The sequence below is a fragment of the Colletotrichum tamarilloi genome, assembly GCF_030869305.1.
Source record: "Colletotrichum tamarilloi strain Tom-12 chromosome Unknown Scaffold_18.1, whole genome shotgun sequence".
Lineage (NCBI taxonomy): Eukaryota > Fungi > Ascomycota > Sordariomycetes > Glomerellales > Glomerellaceae > Colletotrichum > Colletotrichum tamarilloi.
Genome location: NW_026849401.1, coordinates 579,139 through 599,056, shown reverse-complemented (window position 1 = coordinate 599,056; position 19,918 = coordinate 579,139). Strand labels below are relative to the sequence as shown.

General features: G+C 53.1%; 5 protein-coding genes across 5 annotated transcripts; 1 reads left to right on the top strand and 4 right to left on the bottom strand.

Moving 5' to 3' along the window:
• Positions 1-673: 673 nt before the first annotated feature.
• CTAM01_06620 (uracil-xanthine permease) lies at positions 674-2,874 on the bottom strand (the record flags this gene model as incomplete). The annotated part of the gene is made up of 8 exons (XM_060522647.1): positions 674-1,190; positions 1,243-1,307; positions 1,363-1,546; positions 1,609-1,726; positions 1,788-2,036; positions 2,091-2,198; positions 2,253-2,404; positions 2,462-2,874. 8 exons carry the CDS (start codon positions 2,872-2,874, stop codon positions 674-676), a joined length of 1,806 nt encoding a protein of 601 aa, XP_060382906.1.
• Positions 2,875-5,378: 2,504 nt separating this feature from the next.
• On the bottom strand, positions 5,379-8,430 carry CTAM01_06619 (uncharacterized protein; the record flags this gene model as incomplete). Its single annotated transcript, XM_060522646.1, has 7 exons — positions 5,379-6,579; positions 6,635-6,830; positions 6,881-7,017; positions 7,085-7,242; positions 7,296-7,734; positions 7,782-8,130; positions 8,337-8,430. The coding sequence occupies 7 exons, from the start codon at positions 8,428-8,430 to the stop codon at positions 5,379-5,381; spliced, it is 2,574 nt and encodes an 857-aa protein (XP_060382905.1).
• Positions 8,431-10,556: 2,126 nt separating this feature from the next.
• Positions 10,557-13,086, top strand: CTAM01_06618 (high-affinity methionine permease; the record flags this gene model as incomplete). The annotated part of the gene is made up of 5 exons (XM_060522645.1): positions 10,557-10,749; positions 11,027-11,793; positions 11,877-12,032; positions 12,096-12,137; positions 12,190-13,086. 5 exons carry the CDS (start codon positions 10,557-10,559, stop codon positions 13,084-13,086), a joined length of 2,055 nt encoding a protein of 684 aa, XP_060382904.1.
• Positions 13,087-13,288: 202 nt separating this feature from the next.
• Positions 13,289-14,551, bottom strand: CTAM01_06617 (transaldolase; the record flags this gene model as incomplete). The annotated part of the gene is made up of 5 exons (XM_060522644.1): positions 13,289-13,691; positions 13,769-14,000; positions 14,059-14,167; positions 14,227-14,420; positions 14,497-14,551. 5 exons carry the CDS (start codon positions 14,549-14,551, stop codon positions 13,289-13,291), a joined length of 993 nt encoding a protein of 330 aa, XP_060382903.1.
• A 1,260-nt stretch (positions 14,552-15,811) lies between these two features.
• On the bottom strand, positions 15,812-19,384 carry CTAM01_06616 (proteasome/cyclosome; the record flags this gene model as incomplete). The annotated part of the gene is made up of 3 exons (XM_060522643.1): positions 15,812-16,216; positions 16,269-19,170; positions 19,245-19,384. 3 exons carry the CDS (start codon positions 19,382-19,384, stop codon positions 15,812-15,814), a joined length of 3,447 nt encoding a protein of 1,148 aa, XP_060382902.1.
• Positions 19,385-19,918: the final 534 nt, after the last annotated feature.

Below are 19,918 nucleotides of genomic sequence, written 5' to 3'. Positions count from 1 at the left end.
TGATTACTTGGTCGGGGTTGACTGTTCAGCCATGCTCTCAAACGATTATCCTGGGCAAGCAAGTCGACCAAGTAAGCCTGATGGCCTGGTCTTTGGGGAAAGACAGATAACGAGGCGACATGGAGGGATGCCAGGCACTCGATCAACAGCGCAGGGGGTAGACGCACCAGAGTGGGATTCGTGTGACCAATTGCCGTCGGCCTTCTTATCAACCCTCGATGGTACTATTCCGCCTGTGCAAAAGAAGACCAATTGACAACCGAAACCATCTAGCGTGGCGTTGTTGAGGCGACAATGCAGCATTCGCATGAGACGTCAGGTATCCGAAGCGTAGCTTTCTGTGGCGTCAAATCGGTTATCACTTATCTACCTTGATGATCTGCTTTATGACACTGAAGTCTTTAAAGCGCGATCTTCTCGCCCATACTTACTGTCAGATGTTAGTAGTCAGATATAATGCCACCGGATGCTCCAAGCAAGGGGCACAGGAAAGTCTCGTTGCGGTAAGATACGTGGCTTGCACAACAGTGGCTCAGAGTGAATTCGAGACAGTGAGGGCGGGTATTCAAACTTCGTACATGATCAACAACACATTCAAATACACGAAACCCTCAGCTTTTAATGCAAAATCGCACAACCATCCACGCCATTGAAATCAACACAGCTTTCGACTTCAAGACAGCTTTTCATCACGCTTGCCAGTGGTGTTATGCCCAACGGGCTGAATGTCCTCTGAATCAGCTCCCCGCGCACTCTCCCCACCATTAACGTCCTTTGGAGTAACGATACCAGTGGTGGGGATGACATCATGGCCCTCTGTGTCCTCAATCTCCTCGTCGAGCACAAAGTTGAGGAACATGCAGACGAAGGCTGTGATAGCGAAGCCCGTCTCCATGATGAGTACGATGGCGTCGAGGAACCCCCTTAGGCCGCGGTTGTCACCTGCATACGTAAAGACGTTGTCAAAATACGTAGGAACGAGAGTGGCGCCATAGCCGAGTGTGAGACCAGCGGTCAGGATGAAGCGGTTTCGTCGGTTGAAAGGCACACCCTTTGTGATGATGGCCATACCGGAGACGGCGACAGCCGTGAAGAGGAACGAGGTCATACCTCCAAGCACGGAGGAGGGGATGGCGACAAGCGATGCGGCGAATTTGGCAAAGATGCCCATAATGATGAGGAAGAAGCAACTAGACAAGTGTTAGCCGGGAAGATCTTGAGAACTGGAAACAGAAAATATACCAGCAGTAGCCGGCGCTGCGGTTAGCACAGCGGGTGAGAGCGATGACTCCGTTGTTTTGAGCAAACTTTCTTCAATCAGTTCCTAAGTTGTTCAGAGCTGGGCAGACTCCATCAGCTTACAGTTGTCATAGGTGTGATGGTCATTAGGGCCGCAAGAACGCCGTTGATACCATCAGCGAGGACGCCTCCCTGGATACGGGACTCGAAAAGACGGCCCTCAACCTCAAGGCGAGAGACATCACAAGTAGCAGTAATGTCACCAATGGCCTCGGTGGCGCAGATGATATAGACGGCTAACAGAGGCCTGTTGACATGTTTAGCTTCGGTTTTCACATGCTCGCCTATGACTCGAAGTTTGAGGCTTACAAGATGAGCGGCCCGTAAAGGGTGAGTTTAAAGGTATGCACCCAGATGAAAGAGGCGGCAGGGGCACTGTCGATTCCGGAGCGGTCAAAGTAACCAGTCGCAGCGGCGATGATGCATCCTAGGAGCAGGTCAGTAACAGAGCATATGGGCATGGCGAAAGACGCAGGATTGCTCCTCACCAACAAGGAGACCAATAACAACGGATGTCGACTTCATGATGGGCGCGCCAAATCGCTCGCAGAGAATGATGGTCACGAAGACGGAGAAACCCAAGCCCAAGTACTCGGCGGAGCCCCAAGGGAGGGCATGAGGCGCGGAAATGTTGGGGCACCGGGCGAAGAAGTCGGAAGTCGGGTTGGCACAAGGGCCGGAGCCGCCCATCCAGTTCTGGAAACCAGTCTCGATCAAGTGGATGCCAATGAGCATGACTGAGCACACGTCAGACGCCGTCTCTCACGGGTTTTCACGTTTCGGGGGCTTACCTGTCGGGCCAGTCACGATGGGCGGGAAGATGCGAAGCATCACCTTTGGGGGCATAAAGGAGATGGCAATCTCAATCAGAGCGCAAAGGGCACTAGAGCCGATGATGGCTTCACTCTGTCAGTTGAACAAGCATTGCTTGAAGGTTTAAGGGTAAGACTCACCGCCGTATCCGTCAGGGCACGGGAGCTTGTTTCCCTCCCCATCCATCGGACAGAATCCATTGGCATACATTTGGGAGAGGGCTCCCTGAGCGACCGGGATAATGGCAAAGGAGATACCGACTACAGAGATCAAGCCAGTTCCAATGTAATAGCTACATGGAGATGTAAGTTGGAATGTCTCACAGTAGGGATGCATTTCTTCTTCTTACGGAGTCTTCAGAATATGGAATCTGGTGATTTGGATCATGGACAACAAGCCGGAGACAATCAAAGCTGTGGAGACAAGATATTGTTGCATCTCCCCAGTGAGATTAGCACCTGCAGCGCCGCTCAGCAGGATAGGCGGCGTGATGATGCCAGCCAACATGGCAAGGGCGTGCTGGAATCCTAGCAACAGGGCCAAGAGCGTAGGCATCCGGTCGTTCAAGCCAAAGAAGGGAGCGGCTTTGCGACTCTTCCTCATAAACGGCAAGTTCGGGGTGAAGAGGAAAGCATAGTCGTAGTCGCCGATCAGGCCCTCCTTGGTGAAGAATCTGTTCTTGGTGCTGCGAAGGCGGTCTCCCATTGTCCGCTTGGGAGCTGTCCCAGGGACGATTTGGCTTGGGCCCTGATCTTCATCCATGATGTCGCCGACGTTTTGAGTCGTGCAATCGGCACTTGGTGCTAGCGGTGACTGTAATTAACCAAGACCACGCCGACTTTGCGATTCGAAGAGGAGTCAGACTCGTCGATGATGCAGACAAAACAAGACAAGACAAGACAAGGTAAGGCAAAAGAATCTGACCCGACGGTATCCACGGAATCACCATCCAGAGGCAGGGTTGTGGATCTCTCTTTATATATCAATCTGACTCGATCATTGTTTGCATGGGTGAGATCCTTTTAGTTGATGGTATCGAGCAATTAGCTTCAGCCGCTATCAGTGGGATAAGCGGCTCGGAACGATGTGAATGGCTAGCGATAGTAAAAAAAATGTGTATCCCCCAGAGGAGCGGGCCCGGTTCTGGAGTAGGGTGCCACGGGTGTGTAGCTGCGTAGCTGAGAGACTCGAGAGTGTGCAGTGCCCGGTCGGGGTGCCGGGCGCGCAGAAGATTGACGGTCGAGTCCAGGAATCCAGAGTAGCACCGGCTGTCTTAGGACGTGGGTTGCCAGTAACAAGGGGTGGTGAGAGAGAAAGAGAGTCTGAAGATACATTACTTTGCTACTGAACTCACAGCTCGTCATCATGTAGTTGGCATGTCAAGTCTCGAGAAGCAGAGAGAGGAAACAACTAGGTAGAACGCAACTTGGTATCTTGCAAGTGACATGTTTGTTCCGTCACACCTGATACAGCGACCCAACAGCAGCAATGGCGCTACTGCAGAGGATCCGGAGCACCCATCAGAACCAACGTCGACATCTTCTTTGGGAGGGGGGGGGGGTGAGAGGGCCTGAGTGTGGGGGAACTCCCCGGCATCGCTCCCGCGTGGCACACCAGGAGAATCCCGCCTTCATCCTCTGAGTGCTCGTTCGGGCACGTCCTACATGGGCCCGGGGAGATCAAGCTACAGAGTAATAGAGAGATGCGGCGAGCTGCGAAGTTCGAAGTGCGACATGCGGCGCCAAAGAGCGGGATGATGGGTCAACTGCCAGCGGCTCGCCTTGTGTGATCTCCGCGGGGGTCCCGACTCTCACGGCTCTCAGCATAGTTGTCTTGTCAGTGTCTCATTAATTATCCATTTTTTTCTCGGCGGCTGATGATCTCTGTAGGTTCCATCCTGCCGCGAACTTCCCCGACGTAATGCCATGATCGCTGCTCGCCGCCGGCCAGATCGAGTTGCCGTTTCTACGGCTCATCCTTCTTGACTCCAAACGGTGGCGGAACAACCACGATCGTGTGGTGCTGTAGAGAAATGCATCATGCCATTGAGAAATTGGCAACTTGGGTGTACCTTGATGACAGTCGTTCGTGGGTAAAATTGGGAATGGTTCGTGCGCGAGTAATGGTCTCCCCCCTGGTTTATGGATAGTGTCAGCTCAACACCTTTGACTCTGACTCTTCAACACGTCAAGAAGCACACGATGCTGCTTTGCCTCAGCTTCAGATACATCGTCTGATGCCTCTTACCCAGGCTTGACCTCTGCCCACCGAAAGGTTGTGGGCAGACATTCTTTTACGCGACACACCTTCTAACGGATGCCAATCCAGAGCCCCTCTCCCCCCAAAGAGCCCCAAAGAAGCAAACCAACTGCTTAGATCCGGACTGGCGTGAAGATAAGAGCTGACCAGGCCACCCAGGCACCCCAGAGAAGCGCACACCAAGTCTCCGTAGAGATAAGAAAGCACCCCAATCGAGTCAAGGAGGGAATCCCGGGAGATAGAGGCGTCGACACCCGCGACACAGCGCCTATCTCATTGGCTTAGTCTGCTGCCGAGACTCGGAGATGCAGCTCTTCGGCAGGGCTGGGCGGGATGAAGAATTGCAATAGACGCGTCGCTCTCTGCTAGAAACAGCAAAGACACCAGAGAGCTTCTGTCTGCCATCGGCGGGCTCCGACAGCAAGGGAGAACCCCCATAAAGGGTCTCGCCGAAGAGACCTTAGGAAGCTCACCAGTGAGTCTGAGGTTATCTCCGGTTCGGAAAGCTGAACCATCACTAATTCCCGGCTCTCCTTATCCATGACTTATCCGACTTTACTCAAATGTCGCCCTTGATAACAAAAAAACCTAATTTTGTTTGTTTAATTCAAGTAAGCCCAAAGGATAATGAGCTATCAAAGTGTTTCAGACATCTGAATGGAAAGGCCACTCTCGCAAACGCGCGTGGGGCTATCCAATACTAGTCGTTGACGAAAAGTAGAGATGGTCTCCCGGCTGACGAAAGCTGGAGCACGCCCTCCGCCTGATCATCTCTCTATGACTTGGCGAATATCCTCTTCCAGATTTCCCTCATCTTATTGTCCGACTAGAAACACGCAGGCGCATCGTTCGCTTCATTATCGCCGCCGACGCCGTAACACCAAAAGAACTAGATCACGATCTAAAGATGCCGCGATAAAAACTACTTAACTTAGGCAGCTTCAACCCAGTCGTACATACACAGCTCAACCGCATTATCCTTTGATCGAAATTTCTTCCAGCAGCTGTCATCGATAGTCGTCTCTCATCCCACGAACCACGTCCTGCTGCGATTCGAATCGCACCCGATGATGTTCGTTCAACTGCTGCCGGCCAGATTCCCGGACAAACCCCAGCAGCCCCTTGTGTTTATCCTTGAGACACTTGCTCAGTTCGGCTTCTGTTTTCGCGCTGCACTGGCATATGTTCGGTGTGCCTCCAAACTTTGCCCTATCTTGGGAAGTCGGGAACATGATGCTGATGCGTCGGACGTCCTTCCAGACAGCAGCAGCATAGTCCTTCTCCCCTCGCCGCCCCAGTGCCAACTTGGCCAGATTCCAGTCCATGTCGTCGTCTCGGCTTTCGTATCTTCGCACTGATAGCTCGGTGTTGCCTCGGTTCTGCTCAATGGCAGCAATCTGACATGATGATCCGTCTTTTCCTGACCGGCGGCAGTTGCACCGGTCTGGGTTGACATCGGTGTCTTCGTCAATGTCAATGGTTACCAATGCTCGCTTTCCTGTCTGCATATTCTGCGTGAACAGCACCAGCATTGGCTTGGGAGGGCGCCTGTGGACAGTCCCAGTCGTGTGCCCCCCTATCGTTACAGTCACGGTGTGCGCGTCGCTTCCGCTAGAACTATGGTTCGATGGTGATGTCGTCGCCGAGTAGTTGCTTGAAACGCTGAAGGTCCGGTCAGGTCGGCTGTAGACTGTTGATACGGATGGTGTCCTTGACTGCCATGAACCCGGAAGCAGGGATGAAGACCGAGGGCTCGCAGGTGATGTCGATAACGTTGCCTGCCGATTCGCATTGGGTGGCGATGCTGTTGTTATTTGTGTGCTACCCGATCCTACTGGCCGTCTCGGTATCATCATGGGAGCCCGAACTCCAAATGGGCCGGCGATTGTTGGCGGTGATGGCATCGAACGACTCCGTGATGCGCCTACGGCCGGTGGACCGCTGTTACCCCACATAGACACAGTCTCGGTAGGACTGGTGGTGAATGGGTTTGCGGTGTTCCATACGCTGCGGAGGGTACTCTGTCTTGATGTGCTAGATGGAGAAAACACCCCTGACTGGGATGGTGACGTGCTCTGCTCGAGCGTTGCCTCGTTATTCGTAACGAGCTGTCCATCGAGTTGCTTTGGAACCCACAACTGTACACATGCTCCCTCGACAATCGGATCTCCTCTTCCAGACACAACAAAGCTAACCATAGCCTTGTACCTATCGGTGTTGTTAGCTGTTGGCATCCTTCAGTGTGTGGGTCTATGATACTGACTGGCTATAACTATCAAACGCCTTGAAACCAGTCACAGCTTGTTGGAACTTGGCAGCATCTTTCAACTGCGTGAAAGCCAGCTTGGCAATCCGTTCATCCTTGCGCAAGATCATGTCCCATGCGCCGAAAGAGTTAGATGGCACTGCATAAAGAGGATTTAGTATGACGGTCGTGATGTCGAAATCGATGGTCTCGGCTATTCATTGTCAACAACTCGAGGATGCTATCTGGCTAGAGCATCCATACCTTGACGACGTGCAGTCCTGCTCGATCCCCCTAATTCAACGCCCGAAATGTTTATCCTGAAGCGTTTGCCATCAGCGCCCATTCGGCGAAGCAGCTGAAGCTTCCTCTCAACGTTGGAAGTGGCGCCCTGTAATGGTCTGACGCGAAACTGATATTAGTTACCGCCCACATTATGTCAAGGCCTGGTCTAAGGACAGAACTTACGCATCCATGACCTCTTCCATGAGAGCATCCCTCGTCACCACGTCCACAAGCTGAGCAAGCTCTTTTTCAGGCCATATGTCAAACATCTCAGGTATTAAACCTGCTAGACTTGGTGCCATGAGCTCTTGCTTAAATCGATCGCATTGCGATGCAAGACCCTAGCACAGGTCAGTACTATTCAAGGTAGCATGAGATTGAAGGCTCGACTTACGTCTTCCAGCTCCTGGATGTAGGAGGGCCAATGGGATAAGGTCCGGCCCTGCTGAGTGAGTTCGTTCGAACGACGAATCCGTCTCATCAGCCAGACACACTTCAAAAGGCTGATATATTGCCCTAACTCGGGAACCTTATTCTCCACCAGGATACCGGCAGTAAACCCGATGGTGGACTTGTGGTAATGAATAACGAAAGCATCTGCAATCTCCTGGAGACTTGGTTCAAAAGCGTCATCCGGTCTGTCAGCCGCCCACGCTCGCAGAAATCCATCCTCGATATCTGGAGGCACATCAAAGTGAAGAGATTCCCGGTGAACCTGTTGAGCGAGGGCCTGTTCCATATCAGGCACGAGAATTCCCATGAAGCGACGTAAGTCAAGGTGCATAGCATTCATACGACCGGCGAGGTCTTCATGGATCCGACAAAGAAGGTCGCTGGCTCTGTTAGTGCTCTGAAACGGATGGGATCAGGTAGAACTGACATTTCAAAAGGCTTCAGCACATGAAGAACCTTGGAACTATGTAAGGCTATGCGCGCTCGCAGACGATCTGCCGCCGGCGCCACGAGAACATTCCATTCGATATTTCTTACTGGGCCGCTGCTGAGGCGGTAGCGATGGTTGTTCTCTATCAGAGTGCAGCATTCTGTCAATGTCTCGTGATAGTCGCCTATGATCTCGTTGAGTGACGACCGATCCCAACGCAATGGCTCAAGCTTGAACGCTGTTTCCTGGTGAAATGACTGGCCGGCTTTGTCTACCACGCGGCCGAGGATGTCGAGGTTCTCGGCCAATCCCCTAACATCGCGACCGAACTCTGCGTATTGTCGGGCTGCGATCACCGTAAGTCAGTGCCGACTTCTGTATTTTTAGGGTTTTTTGAGTTGAGCTATGGCTTGTGTTTGAAGGGCGCCAACGATCTCCAGAGAAATACCAGATACATAAGATGTTCTCAAATAGAGCTCTACATGTTGTGGATGGCATGGCGATGAGAGTGGCAGCCCTAGAGAGTTATATTCATTGCGCCGAGGAACTCACTGGCGTTGAAGTCATTATCCCAACCGAACTTGTACACGTCCCACGCGAGCTTGCTGAAGTTGATGACATCTCCCAACTGGATTGGCCCTGCCATTGGGTAACGAGGCAAGGGGCAGGTAGTTCTTTTGTGAAATGCGCCTTATAAGATGATTGGCATTGAAAGGGCGATGGTGTCAATACGTGCGAGGAAGACGACTAATGGAAATTCCCCAAACCGGGCTTCACCAAGAGGGCTGAGATGCGAAGCAGATGAGGGGAACGAAGGCAGATTTGAAGTAAAGCCCAACCGCAGGGTGGGAGCACACGACAGAGTAACCTTAGACGCCACCGAGCTGCAGGCATGTCACAGAGATGAGAGCGAGCCGCCCCAAGGAACGCAGGGGTGGGCAGTAGGACAAGGAACGAGCATATGGAATAAGCACAAGTGGAAGCAGCGACAACCCTCCAGCCGGACAGCGAAAGAGGCACGGGAGGCGGGCGTGGAAGAAGATAGTGAGGCTAGTAGCGACGACATGGGCATATCTGTGTTTGCTGCCTCGGACCAACCCGAGTCTGTATTCGGCAGCCCAGACAGCTCTACCTAAATCGACACCGAGAGAAAGAAAGGATGGAGCGGGCATCCATGCAGGCAGCAGGGGAGAATGACCTCCTCTGACCTACTCGTGTGGCTCTCTCAAATAGTCTTGCTTGGCCTACAAGTCGGCTGTCTCTCGTCCTCGAAGTGTGACTGCGCGCGTCGACCGTGGCAGTACCGAGCAGCCGAGCACAAACCTGGGCTGTCGTCTCCTAGCAGCCATCTCTACCTAGTCAAGCGATAGCAGCTCGAGTCGAGTTTACTCCGTAGTGAGTGAAAGAGACTCCAGGATGGCGTGGAAGCCATATACGTCTCACCTCCTACGCATCCATTAAGAGCAAGCCCACCCTGTTCTCATGCGCGGATTTCCTCCGCGCATGGAAACCGGGGGGTCTTATTCAGAAAGGGAGGGAAAGAAAAGGCTGTCACGCGGTCTCAGTTACCCGAGACACCCCTACGATGATATCCAATCCCGTCAATCAGGGCTGGACCCTCCAGCTGCTGGGTGGTATGCATGTCTGCGGCGGAAGTGGAAGATTGCGAGATAAGCTATTGAACTGTGCGGTCGTGCCACTCACATCTCGAAGTATTTAAGATGAACTAATCGGACAGAAGCCTATCCTTGATAAAGTCATCAACCCCGCAAACTTGGGGGTCTTCACAGTCGTCTGCTCCCCCCTTGGTGATGAACCATTTAGTCAGTTCCGGACACTCTTGATCGTGAGTTGCTGGAGGCTTCACTGCCAAGCTTGGATATTGAAATGTCTTATTGCACTATACTTGCCGTCATGCCCAGATGTAAATGGAAGCAATCTGAACTTGTTGAGCGAGTATCAGTTAGGACTAGTGTTTGGGTATGCTTAAGAGAATACCGGGCGAGGCTTTAAGTGAATACGCTTATATACCCTTGACTAATAACGATGATCAGCACTCAGCCCATGCGTGCAATGCATGTGGCGGTGGCAGTGAGCTATACAGATTGACGGCTTCGAGGTAGGTAGTATAACTTCCCGACGTGCCAACCTCGGTGTAAGACTCAGAAGGGGGTGTCACCTTGAGTTTTCCCGGGACTCTTCCCATTCGTGCTCGCTTCGCTAGACCTATCATCGCTCGAGTACTGAGACTAAATCACCCACTAGATCGGGCACAACTTGGCAGCTGTGTAGTCGCCAGAGTCTTGGTAATAAGGTAAGACGTCGTTGAGACCTCTTGTGTCTAAGTTAGCAAGATGCGCGCAAGGAAAGACCTCAGGTATGCCTTGCGAGGCATATTTCTGGACGAGGCTGTCGTGGCACGAGTGACTCGACCAGCCCCCGTCCTAGGATGTGGCTGCCTCGGCATGCATGCGAGCCGCTATCAACCCATGGCCAAGTCTGCCTGTTTGTCTTTCTGTGGTGCGCGCCCCAGATACGTGCTGTTTCTAGATTACGCCCGACATGTATGCCAGCAGCTCGTCACACACACGCACCTAAGTCGAGCCGAGAGAAGTGTGCCATACATAATGTGAAGACACCCATGGCGGGCCTACCTGTCATGTATCTTGTGAAAGCGAGCGATACGAACATTGCGTTGATCTCCTGCTACGGAGCGACCGCAAGGCTTGGACTCCAAACTTGCATTCTTTTCAAATCAACACGGTTTCGACAATGAACGACTTTCCCAACTCCATTGGTTTCTACCAAGAGCCACGGGGTGCTGAAGAGGCTTCAGTCCACAGTGATATTGACGAGGTGATTGACCCCATCAGTGACGGCAATGGCATCGTCACGCATGCTCCAAAGGAGGGCTTCCGACTAGGATACTTCGACGTAGCCTGTCTAGTCATCAACCGTATGATTGGTGAGTAGTTTGATTCTTTACCTATAGATGTAAGGGTTTCTCAAAACCGATATGATTGATTCACTCCGGCCCTTGGCCCTCTCAAGCGGCGCATGCGTTGATGTTTCTGTACATGTGGGAAATTCTGCTCACTGTGCTCCCCCCTTTCCCTCATTGTTTTCACGGTTTCTTGTCTTCATTACCAGAAACACCATGAGGAGTTAATCATTGTAAACAACAACTCGTCTTCAACTTACTTTCCAGAGCAATGGAGCGCTAAGTTAGATGGTTAATCTAGGAACTGGTATCTTCATGTCCCCACAAAGAGTAATGCGAGGCACACGAAGTGTTGGTGCAACGCTACTCTTCTGGTTGGCCGGGATAATCTATTGTCTTTGTGGAACTCATGTGTACATTGAGTATGGCTTGAACGTGCCCAGATATCTGATCAATGGGCACGATCACAGCGTCCCGCGAAGCGGTGGTGACCTCGTCTACTTACAATACGTTTTCCGCAAGCCAGCCTACCGGAAGAACACTTTGCTCTTGTCGACTTGTATATTTGGCATCAGCTTTATCATTTTGGGTAACATGGCGGGCAACAGCATTCACTTTGCCATGCGACTTCTCGAAGCCGCCGGCATATCGGAGCCAGGAAACGGCCTTGTTCGCGGTATCGCCCTTGCCGTAGCTACATTCTCTTGTGGAATTCATGCTTTCTCTAGACGCGGGGGAATCTTGCTCAACAATATCCTCGCAGTCGTCAAAATCATGATCATGCTTCTCATCATTGTAGCGACGATTGTCGTTGGTGCAGGAGGATTCCCAGGTGCCAAGAACGTCTTTGGTGAAAACACTTCACCCAAGGATTCTTTCAAAAACGCGTCAAACGACGCCAACAGCTACGCTCAAGCGTTTCTCGCCATCATATTCAGCTTCTCCGGCTTCGAGCAGCCCAACTATGTCCTTGGGGAGATTAGTAGGCCGAAGAAGAAGTTTCCTATCGCCATGGGTGCCGGTGTTGGCACCGTTGTGACGCTTTACCTTGCAGTGAATATTTGCTATGTGGGTTCCTTTGCTCGGCTCTTGGCTCCATCCTACAGTCGGGATCGGAAGCGGGGAAGAAGGTTTTGCTGACTTCGAGATAGATGGTCGTTGTCCCAAAAGAGGACCAAATCAACGAAAATGTTGCACAAAAGTTCTTCGAACTAACATTTGGGACACTTGGCTCAGCTAGCGATACCGGGGCCCGGATCTTCAACGCCTTTCTTGCCATCTCGTCCTTGGGTAACATCATCGTCATGGTCAGTTAATTGTCTCCCTGAGCATCCACGCCGTGTACGTCCGCTAATATGACGTTTCAACAGACATACACAGCCGCCAGAGTTAAACAGGAGATTGCGAAAGAAGTGAGTAAAGCCTCGATGTTAGATGTACGAGACCAAAACTCACAACGACCAGGGAATGCTTCCGTGGCCCAAGTTCTTTGCACAAAACACGGATATGAGTATCGGTCGTGTACTGCGCTGGTTCCAGAGGAAGGGATGGTTCTCATCGGTTCTTCGACTGAAGTGGCTTTCGCCAGAGCATCACAGCGAGAAAACCCCCGTCGGAGCCTTGCTTCTCCATTTCGTCAGCTGTACTATACTGATATTCGCGACCTACAATATGAGACCGAAAGATGCCTACACCCTGCTTACATCCCTGAGCGCCTATGTCATTAATGCCTTCATCGGGACATTCTTGGGGCTGGGCATTCTCATCTTGCGGTTCCGCGGACCTCCGACTACCCTTAGCGACGACGACGCTTCGACATTTGGGAAAGACCCGCCGCCGTTGCCGTGTACTTGGGCCGAGATGACTGGAAAGCGTTTCCGTCCCTTTCTGTCCGTCTTTTGCGCATTCGTATACATGTGCGGTGGGCTTTACCCGGTGATCACCAACTGGGTTCCTCCTTCGAAGTACCTATCTACGCAGCTGAATCCCTGGTGGGTGATTCCCACGGTCTCATGGATCATCATCGGTCTAGGTGTTGCTTGGTTCATCGGCTTTGTTCTTGTCGCTCGTTATATCGAGAGGAAGGACCATAGAGTATTTGTGGTGGAGAAGAAGCCGGAATTCGAGCAGGCAGATAGAAGCGGCCGGGGCTCGACGGAAATTGGGCCCGATCTCATACAGGTCCACGAGACTGTCTATCTTAGCTGGGTTGGTAGGGAAGCGCTTCGTGCCCGGCGTCCGGTGTTTGACGACTCCAGACAAACTAATGCCGACATGAGGGAAACACCAGTGTCCCCTTTCGCCGGTACTGACTTTGCTGCATTCATGCAGCAATCGCCAGGAAGAGAAGGGCATTGGTGATGGCGTAGACAGGGTGGTGTTTGGTATCCTGGTCTGAGAGGAAGACCGAGGAAGAAAAGGGAACGGAGGTTTTGTTGGGTTCATACTAATGATAGACGGTATGTCTACGTAGCATCAAATTACCCAGGTCTTTTGATTAACGATCGTTGTGTCTACGCTTTGAATCTGCAAGCAGTGACTCTATATTGTAGCAGGCCTTCATCTATAAATAGCTTCGCGCCAGCTCCTCTAGGCTCTGTTGCTTCTCGGAGAAGATATTGATGGCCTGGATAAGCTTCTCCTCATACCTGCCGTTGCCGCTACGAGTAAAAGCAAACCGCCACTCGCTCTCGTCTATCAAGGCAGCCTGGAAGTCCTTGATCCAGCGCTCGTCTGGCCCGTCTGCGAAATAGCCACCGACCTTCTCCGTCCAAGTTGAGGACGGCGCTGCCGCAAGAGCCCGGAGGAGCGGCGGCGAGACGGTGACGTGCTGAATGCCGGCCAACTGCATCACCTCAGGAACGGTGGTCAGACTAGCTGCCAGGACCTGGGTCTTGGCCTTTGTCTCGACATAGTAAGCCTGCGCCTGTCTGCAGAAGTTGAAAGCCTTGTTCTCGTCCACATAACTAAGGGCGCCCAAGGGTCAGTCATTCGATCCTGCTCAGGTCGCCGTGCCTAAGGCCGTATTTGAGATGGTTCTTACCCTGGGACGAAGTGAACCTTTAGTTCGTTCACATACGGCGCAATGTAGGTGCAGCCGGCATGGGCAGCCAGGGCCGCTTGCTCCATGCAAAACATGGTCGTCGCCAATGTTGCAATTCCCTTATTCTCGAGGATCCTGCAAGCAGCAATGCCCTCGTAGGTGGACGGAATCTTGATACAGACACGGTTCACGTCGAATGTGGGCTCCACCTTCTTGAAGGTCTCAACAATTCCTAGGAAGCAGGGCAGCGCGGTTAGCTCTGATCGTTGCAGGCCTATATGGCAACATACTTTCGGCATTCTTGACAGTTTTCTCGACCGAATAGGACCAGTCTGTGTTGGTCTGAATGTGGAAGTATCCTGTCAAATACGGGATGAACTTGAGTGATAGTCTGACCATCTACAAATATGTCAGCGATGGTGGATGCCGTTATCAAGAGCTTCGCCGAACCAAGGTACCATGATCTCGACTGCGAGAAGAATCGGGTCAATGTCTGGCCAGGCCGCGTGAGCCCAGTCCTGGGCATCCTGTACGGAGTCCCGGATGAGTTGCTCGTGGTATAGCTTGCCATCTGCGGTGGTCTTGGTGAGCTCGCCATAGGCGATTGCCTGGTTGGAGGTGTGATCGACAAAGGGACCCAGCTCTTTGGCAACTAAAGCAAGGTCAGAACCGAGCACATTGGGGTTGTCATGATGGAAGGTTCTCGCCTTCAACGTCAAGAGTGTCACAGTCGACTCGGCTCACGGACCTCAGCGTGTCTAACAGGGAGTTAGATTGTGCCATGACGGGTCGTAATAGCTGCGTGTGGGCAATATCAATGCAAGGCAATGTACGGCGGTAATGCAAAGGCAGCAAATCGGAGGAAGCTATCAAAGCTGGAAGATAATGTAGGATGTCGACTTGCTTTAACGCGAGGCAGTCAGCTGGCCCGAAAGGATGTGTTCCCAAAGAGACGAAGTGTTGAGAAGGAATCGTGGGGGAAGCAGAAGGTGTGTTGAGACTTATTCAGTCACGGCGAGATCTCTCTTCTCCCGCCGGCTTCAGCTACGGACGGGAACCACTTGCGTTGGAGGCTAGAACACGCGGAAGAGTGCCTTGAGGTGGGAGGGTCTAGGTATTGGTCTCTCTTAGCTAAGGTAAGAGGAGTTCGGAGGAAGACCGGACACCCCGCATTGCTCTACCCGCGGTGTTGCGGGAGTGAGGAGCTTCAGTATGGTCCACGAAGCTCGAACCCCGAACAAGGGGCCGCGGGCAGTGTACATGCCAGTAGAAGAGATCGTGAGGAAGCGTTCCGTATACCGCTCCTGATCTCCTGATCTCCTGATCTCCTGATCTCCTGATCTCCTGACCTCATGATACGGGGAAGCGCAAGCGAGCCTGAAACACGTCTCCCTGTGTGGCCACCAGAAGTTTGCAGATAGCTATCGGCTTGGCTGTACCTTAAGAGCAGAAGAAGCGAGCTTTCTTCCTGCGTAAACCGGAAGGAAAACGTACCAAGCAAAGGAGTGTGTCACTGTCAAGTACCTAGGGTAACCAACTACCTTAATTACTCCCAGCTTGACGATGTAAGAGGGGAAACGTGGGGTTCCCCACAAGGTTTCCGCGAGTCGTCTGCGTTGCTGCTGGCTGCATCTACTGCCAGGTGTACAGACAAAATAGCTTGCAGGTGTTGCTTTAGGAAACCCGAAGCGCCATGTGCGAAGACATAGCTACACCCCGACAGCTTACTGTCACCATAGGAGACTGGCTACAATCATTTTTTGATCCTCATATTCTATACGTCAAGACGTTCCAATATTGCCTGCGATCCTTTACTCTGTCGCATAATAGAGCGTTCACGGGTCTACGCGCATTTAAGAAGCAACCTTTACGAATGACTCGATTGTTACACTATTGTACAGCCTGGCAAAGTCTCTTTGCCGCCGACTGTCCTTGGCAGAATGGCAGTCGACTAGCTCTACGCCGCCCCCATTCTATTCTCTAAACACCGTTATGGTCTCAAACCCAGAGTCACAAATACTGGTGGTTCGCTTGCGAGAATGGCTACTCCTCGTCATCTTCCTCCTCATTGTCCGTGAAGTATTCAAACTCTCGTGGGACGTCCGCCTCTTCATCTCCCTCGCCGTCCTCGTCCACTGCCGTGAGCACTCCTGCTGCTGCAGCCGCACCTCCTTCATCAGTCGCGCCTACGAGGTCACCTCTTCTTTGCCGACCCAGGAGCTCGCTAAGCTCATTCAGCGAGCGAAGATTGCCACCAGCACCTGCTCTGAGGGCCTGCGAGATTATGTTCTGCTGTTGGCGCGGCGTCAAGCCCGCAGATGATCCGCCTGCGTTGCTTTGGCCGGCCACTGGGGCCTTTTCTGTTGTCACCTTCTTCAACTTCTCTTCGATGAGCGTCTTCTCCTCGTCAGGCTGCGTGTCCTGTAGAAGCAGAGGTCCTCCGGTAGGCTAATGAGAGTTAGTAAAACACTCTGCAGTCGAGGGGTTAGAACTACTCTACCTTCTTGACCGGCTTGTATCGTCCGGCGGGGAAGCTGATGAACTTGAGCTGGCCCGGAAGCACGCGCGACAGGTTCTCCATATCGTAACCGACCTTCTCCTTCTCTGCCTTCTTCTTGGTGTCCGCAGGAGCAACAGATGCCTCTTTCTCTCCACCGTCGCCATCCTTCTTTTCCTTGGTCTCTTCCTTCTTTTCGTCCACGTCCATCTTGTCGGACACCGTTGGCTTGGCAGAGTCAATGTCCATGCTCTCACGACGCTGGGCACGCTCCTTCTTCTGAGCTCTGCGCTTGGCCTGAGCAGTTGTTGACAGAACGGCTGTGGCGACCATGGTAGGGCCCTCCTCAGCCTTGACCTCTTGCTCCGGCGGGTAATCGAAGAGGCTGGGACGGGTGGCGCAATGGAACTTGAAGTTGGGAATCTCGAGTTCGTGGTCGAGACCGATGATGGAGGTGGGCGAGAAAGCGAGCGAAAGGAAGTGGGTGAACGGGAACCAGTACCAGTACTGGGTGAAGACGGCCATACCAACGATGCCGGCCATGTTGAGGTTCCCAGTCTGGGTCTGGAGGCCAATCGTGCAGTTGCGACCACCCGCATCGATAATACCCAGCGCAAGCGACGCGCCGAACTTGGTCATGGCGTCCTCATGGCGATCGCCGACAACCTTCTTCAGAGTCTTGCGAATGGAAGCGACCTTGGGATTCATGACTTCGTTCTGCTGAATCATGATCATGGCCAGAGAGATGAGCGCACCCTGACGGACAAAGTCGGTGGGATCCTTCATCATAGGCTCGAGCAAGTCGATGGCCTCATCCAGGCCGGTGCCAGCACAAGAAATGCCCAGCGCCATGGCAGATCCGTAACGCACGTGAGGGTTGTACGACTCAGAGAGCAACTCGACCATGCGAGGGACGCTGCCAGGCTTACGGAAGAGAATGAAGCCCAAGCTCATGACGGCGACACGGCGTACATCATCGTTGACGTCGCTAACGGCAGTATGAAGCAGCTTGCGAATAGCCTTGTTGCTGCCAGTACCGCAGTAAGCGAGAGCAACAGTCATAATACCGCCATATCTTAAGGTAGGATCAGGGTCGTTAAGTAGGCCCTCGATCATGGCGTCGGCACCTTCTTGGCGGCCAAACATGATCAACGCCATGCCAATAGCGAGACCACGAACAATCTTCTCGTGTGTCGTCTCGTGGGCGTAGGTAATCATGTCTTCCAAGGCTCGCACGTTGCCAGTGCCGAGCATAATGAGACCCATGGCAAGGCCAACGGCCTCGCCGTTGAGAGCAGAGTCGGTGAAAAGAACCGTGCGCAGGTTGTCGAAAATCTCCTCAGAGCCAGTTGCCATGCCTGCAATACCCAGACCCAAGGCACCACCATGCTGGATAACTTCCTCCTCGGCGGATGTGAACTGGGTCTTGAGGTAGTCAAGAGCGTCGGCGCCGTGGTTGGCGTGAATCAGACCGTAGGCGTAGAGAGCGCCACCTTGGCTAAAAATGGAGCCGCTGCTCAAGCCGCTCTGGCGAGGGAGGTAGGGCTCGAGGAGCTTGCGGGATTGCGTAAGGTTGCCGCGGTGGATGACACCCAAAGCTGCAGTCGCGGTGAACTTAGACCAGTTGACAGCCTTGCCAAGCCATTCGAGGTTGTCGCGGAAGAACTTGTCGTTGGTGGTGCCCTGGTTCATGAAAGCGTTGCAGAAGGTGACGGCTGTGTGGAAGATGGAGTTGCGACCCTCCAAGCTATCACGGACCTTGTTAAGAATGCTCAGGTCGGTGCGGTTGTTGCGGTAGAGAAATTCGAGGTTCAGCTGAATGGTCTTGCTGCCGTCCAAAATTGACCGAATGTTCTGGTAAACCTTGGAAAGCTCCTCCGACAGCTCCTCCTCTGAGGACTCTTGGTTCTCGATCAATGGCTCTTCCTCAGTGGCGTCGCTCTCGGCAGCCTTGCTAGGCTCTCCTGATGGCAGCGAGCTGATGATCTTGCCCAAAAACTCCTGAGTGCCATTGTCGTACAAATCAAAAGCGATCTGGTAGGCACTGGCGATTGAATTCCGGTCGCCGCTCGTGATGAGCTGCTTCAGCATGCGCGAAGCCTCCTCGTTGGAGCTCAGGTAAACAACACACTTGGCGATGGCGAAGTAGTCTGGGTTCGGAATGTCGTTGAGAAGGTCGAGGATCAAACGCAGAATCTCAGTGCGGAAGCTTCGCTCCTGAACAACGTCCATGCAGATGCCCAATGCATACTCCATGAGCTCCTCGGCGGGGCCCTGGCCATCCGACGACTTGGACTTTGAATGCTTCTCGTCATCGGCGGCGCGCTTGATGACTCGGCGCAGAACCTCCAAGTTCTTGGCTTCGACGGCAATACCAATGACCTGGCGATATCTGCCATCCTTGAGGCAAGCCTCGAACAGACGCTCGATAATACGTTGCAGAGCAATCTGAGTCGCCTGATCATTGATTGGGGCGATGGATGCGGAGCGGCCTTCCTTGACGGGTTGGAATGTGGGATCGAGAATGGTGTTGTCGGTCGAAACTCGGGAGAGGAGAGACTTGGAGGGGAGGGTCGTCTGGGAGAAGGGGGTCGTAGGGGAGATCAAGGCAGACCCATCAGCAGCACCGCTAGCAAACGTAGTAGCCAGAGCGGGGAGTGAGGTATCGTTCTGGGGTGACTCGGGAGCAGTGTGCTTTGCGGAAGAGGCAGCAATGTACTGGTCGATGCACTTTGAAATGATGGTATCCTCGAATTCGCCGGGAGCGTCGAGCTTAAAGAGGTCGCCAGCGGCGAGGGCAAATGTCATACTCTCATTGTAGGCCTGGAGGTGGTAGTAGACCTTGGCGAGAACGAGGGCAGCGAGCTGTCGTTGAGGGAAGGAGTCGTCTTCGTAGAGAGCCTCACTACATCGAGGTGATTAGCTGGATCTAAACAAGGCGAGTAGACGGGGTGTGGCGAGGAAAGGAATAGAGCTCACATTTGGCTCAGGGCACCAGCGACCTCGGTCCAGACAGTGTCGATGTCATCATTGAGAGTCTGGAGGGCGAAGACCTTGAGATCATGCTCCTCGTCGGCTAGGAAGCCCAGGACTCCGGTTGCTGAGACCAGGCCAGGCATTGCGAGAGGTGGCCAGGAAGACGGAGCTGAAGAGAGCTGCGGGGTACGATGATGGACGACAGAGATGGGTTCGAATAAAGTGCGGCCGGAATGGACAGGATGGTATCGCACGGAGCGGTTTGGTGGGATGGAATTGGATTCGGGGTTGGTGGTGATGGGAGCTTCGAAGGAAGCGTTGAAGATGGAGAGAAGGACGTCGAAAGCAAAGGCGCGAATGCAGCCAGAGTCTCAGGGCACGACACTACGCACTGCTAAAGTAAGGCAAGGGAACGCATCCACGTCAGGCAAGTCTGCCTACCAGTACCTTCCTATGGATACCTCCTCGCCTTGCCGACTCAGGTCGCAGGTACGTACCTTCCTTTGGAAAGCTGGGCAGGCGTGCCAGGTAAAGATGGGTCAGCAAGCCTGAGGTGTTGTGCCTTAGGTAAGCGAGCAGAAGGTCAAAGCCGCACCCGGATTTCTCTGTCTGTTTGCGTGCGCCGTGCACCGAGTTGCTCTGCAGTCGGGAGCTATGATGCTGAGGTAAGCCAGCCG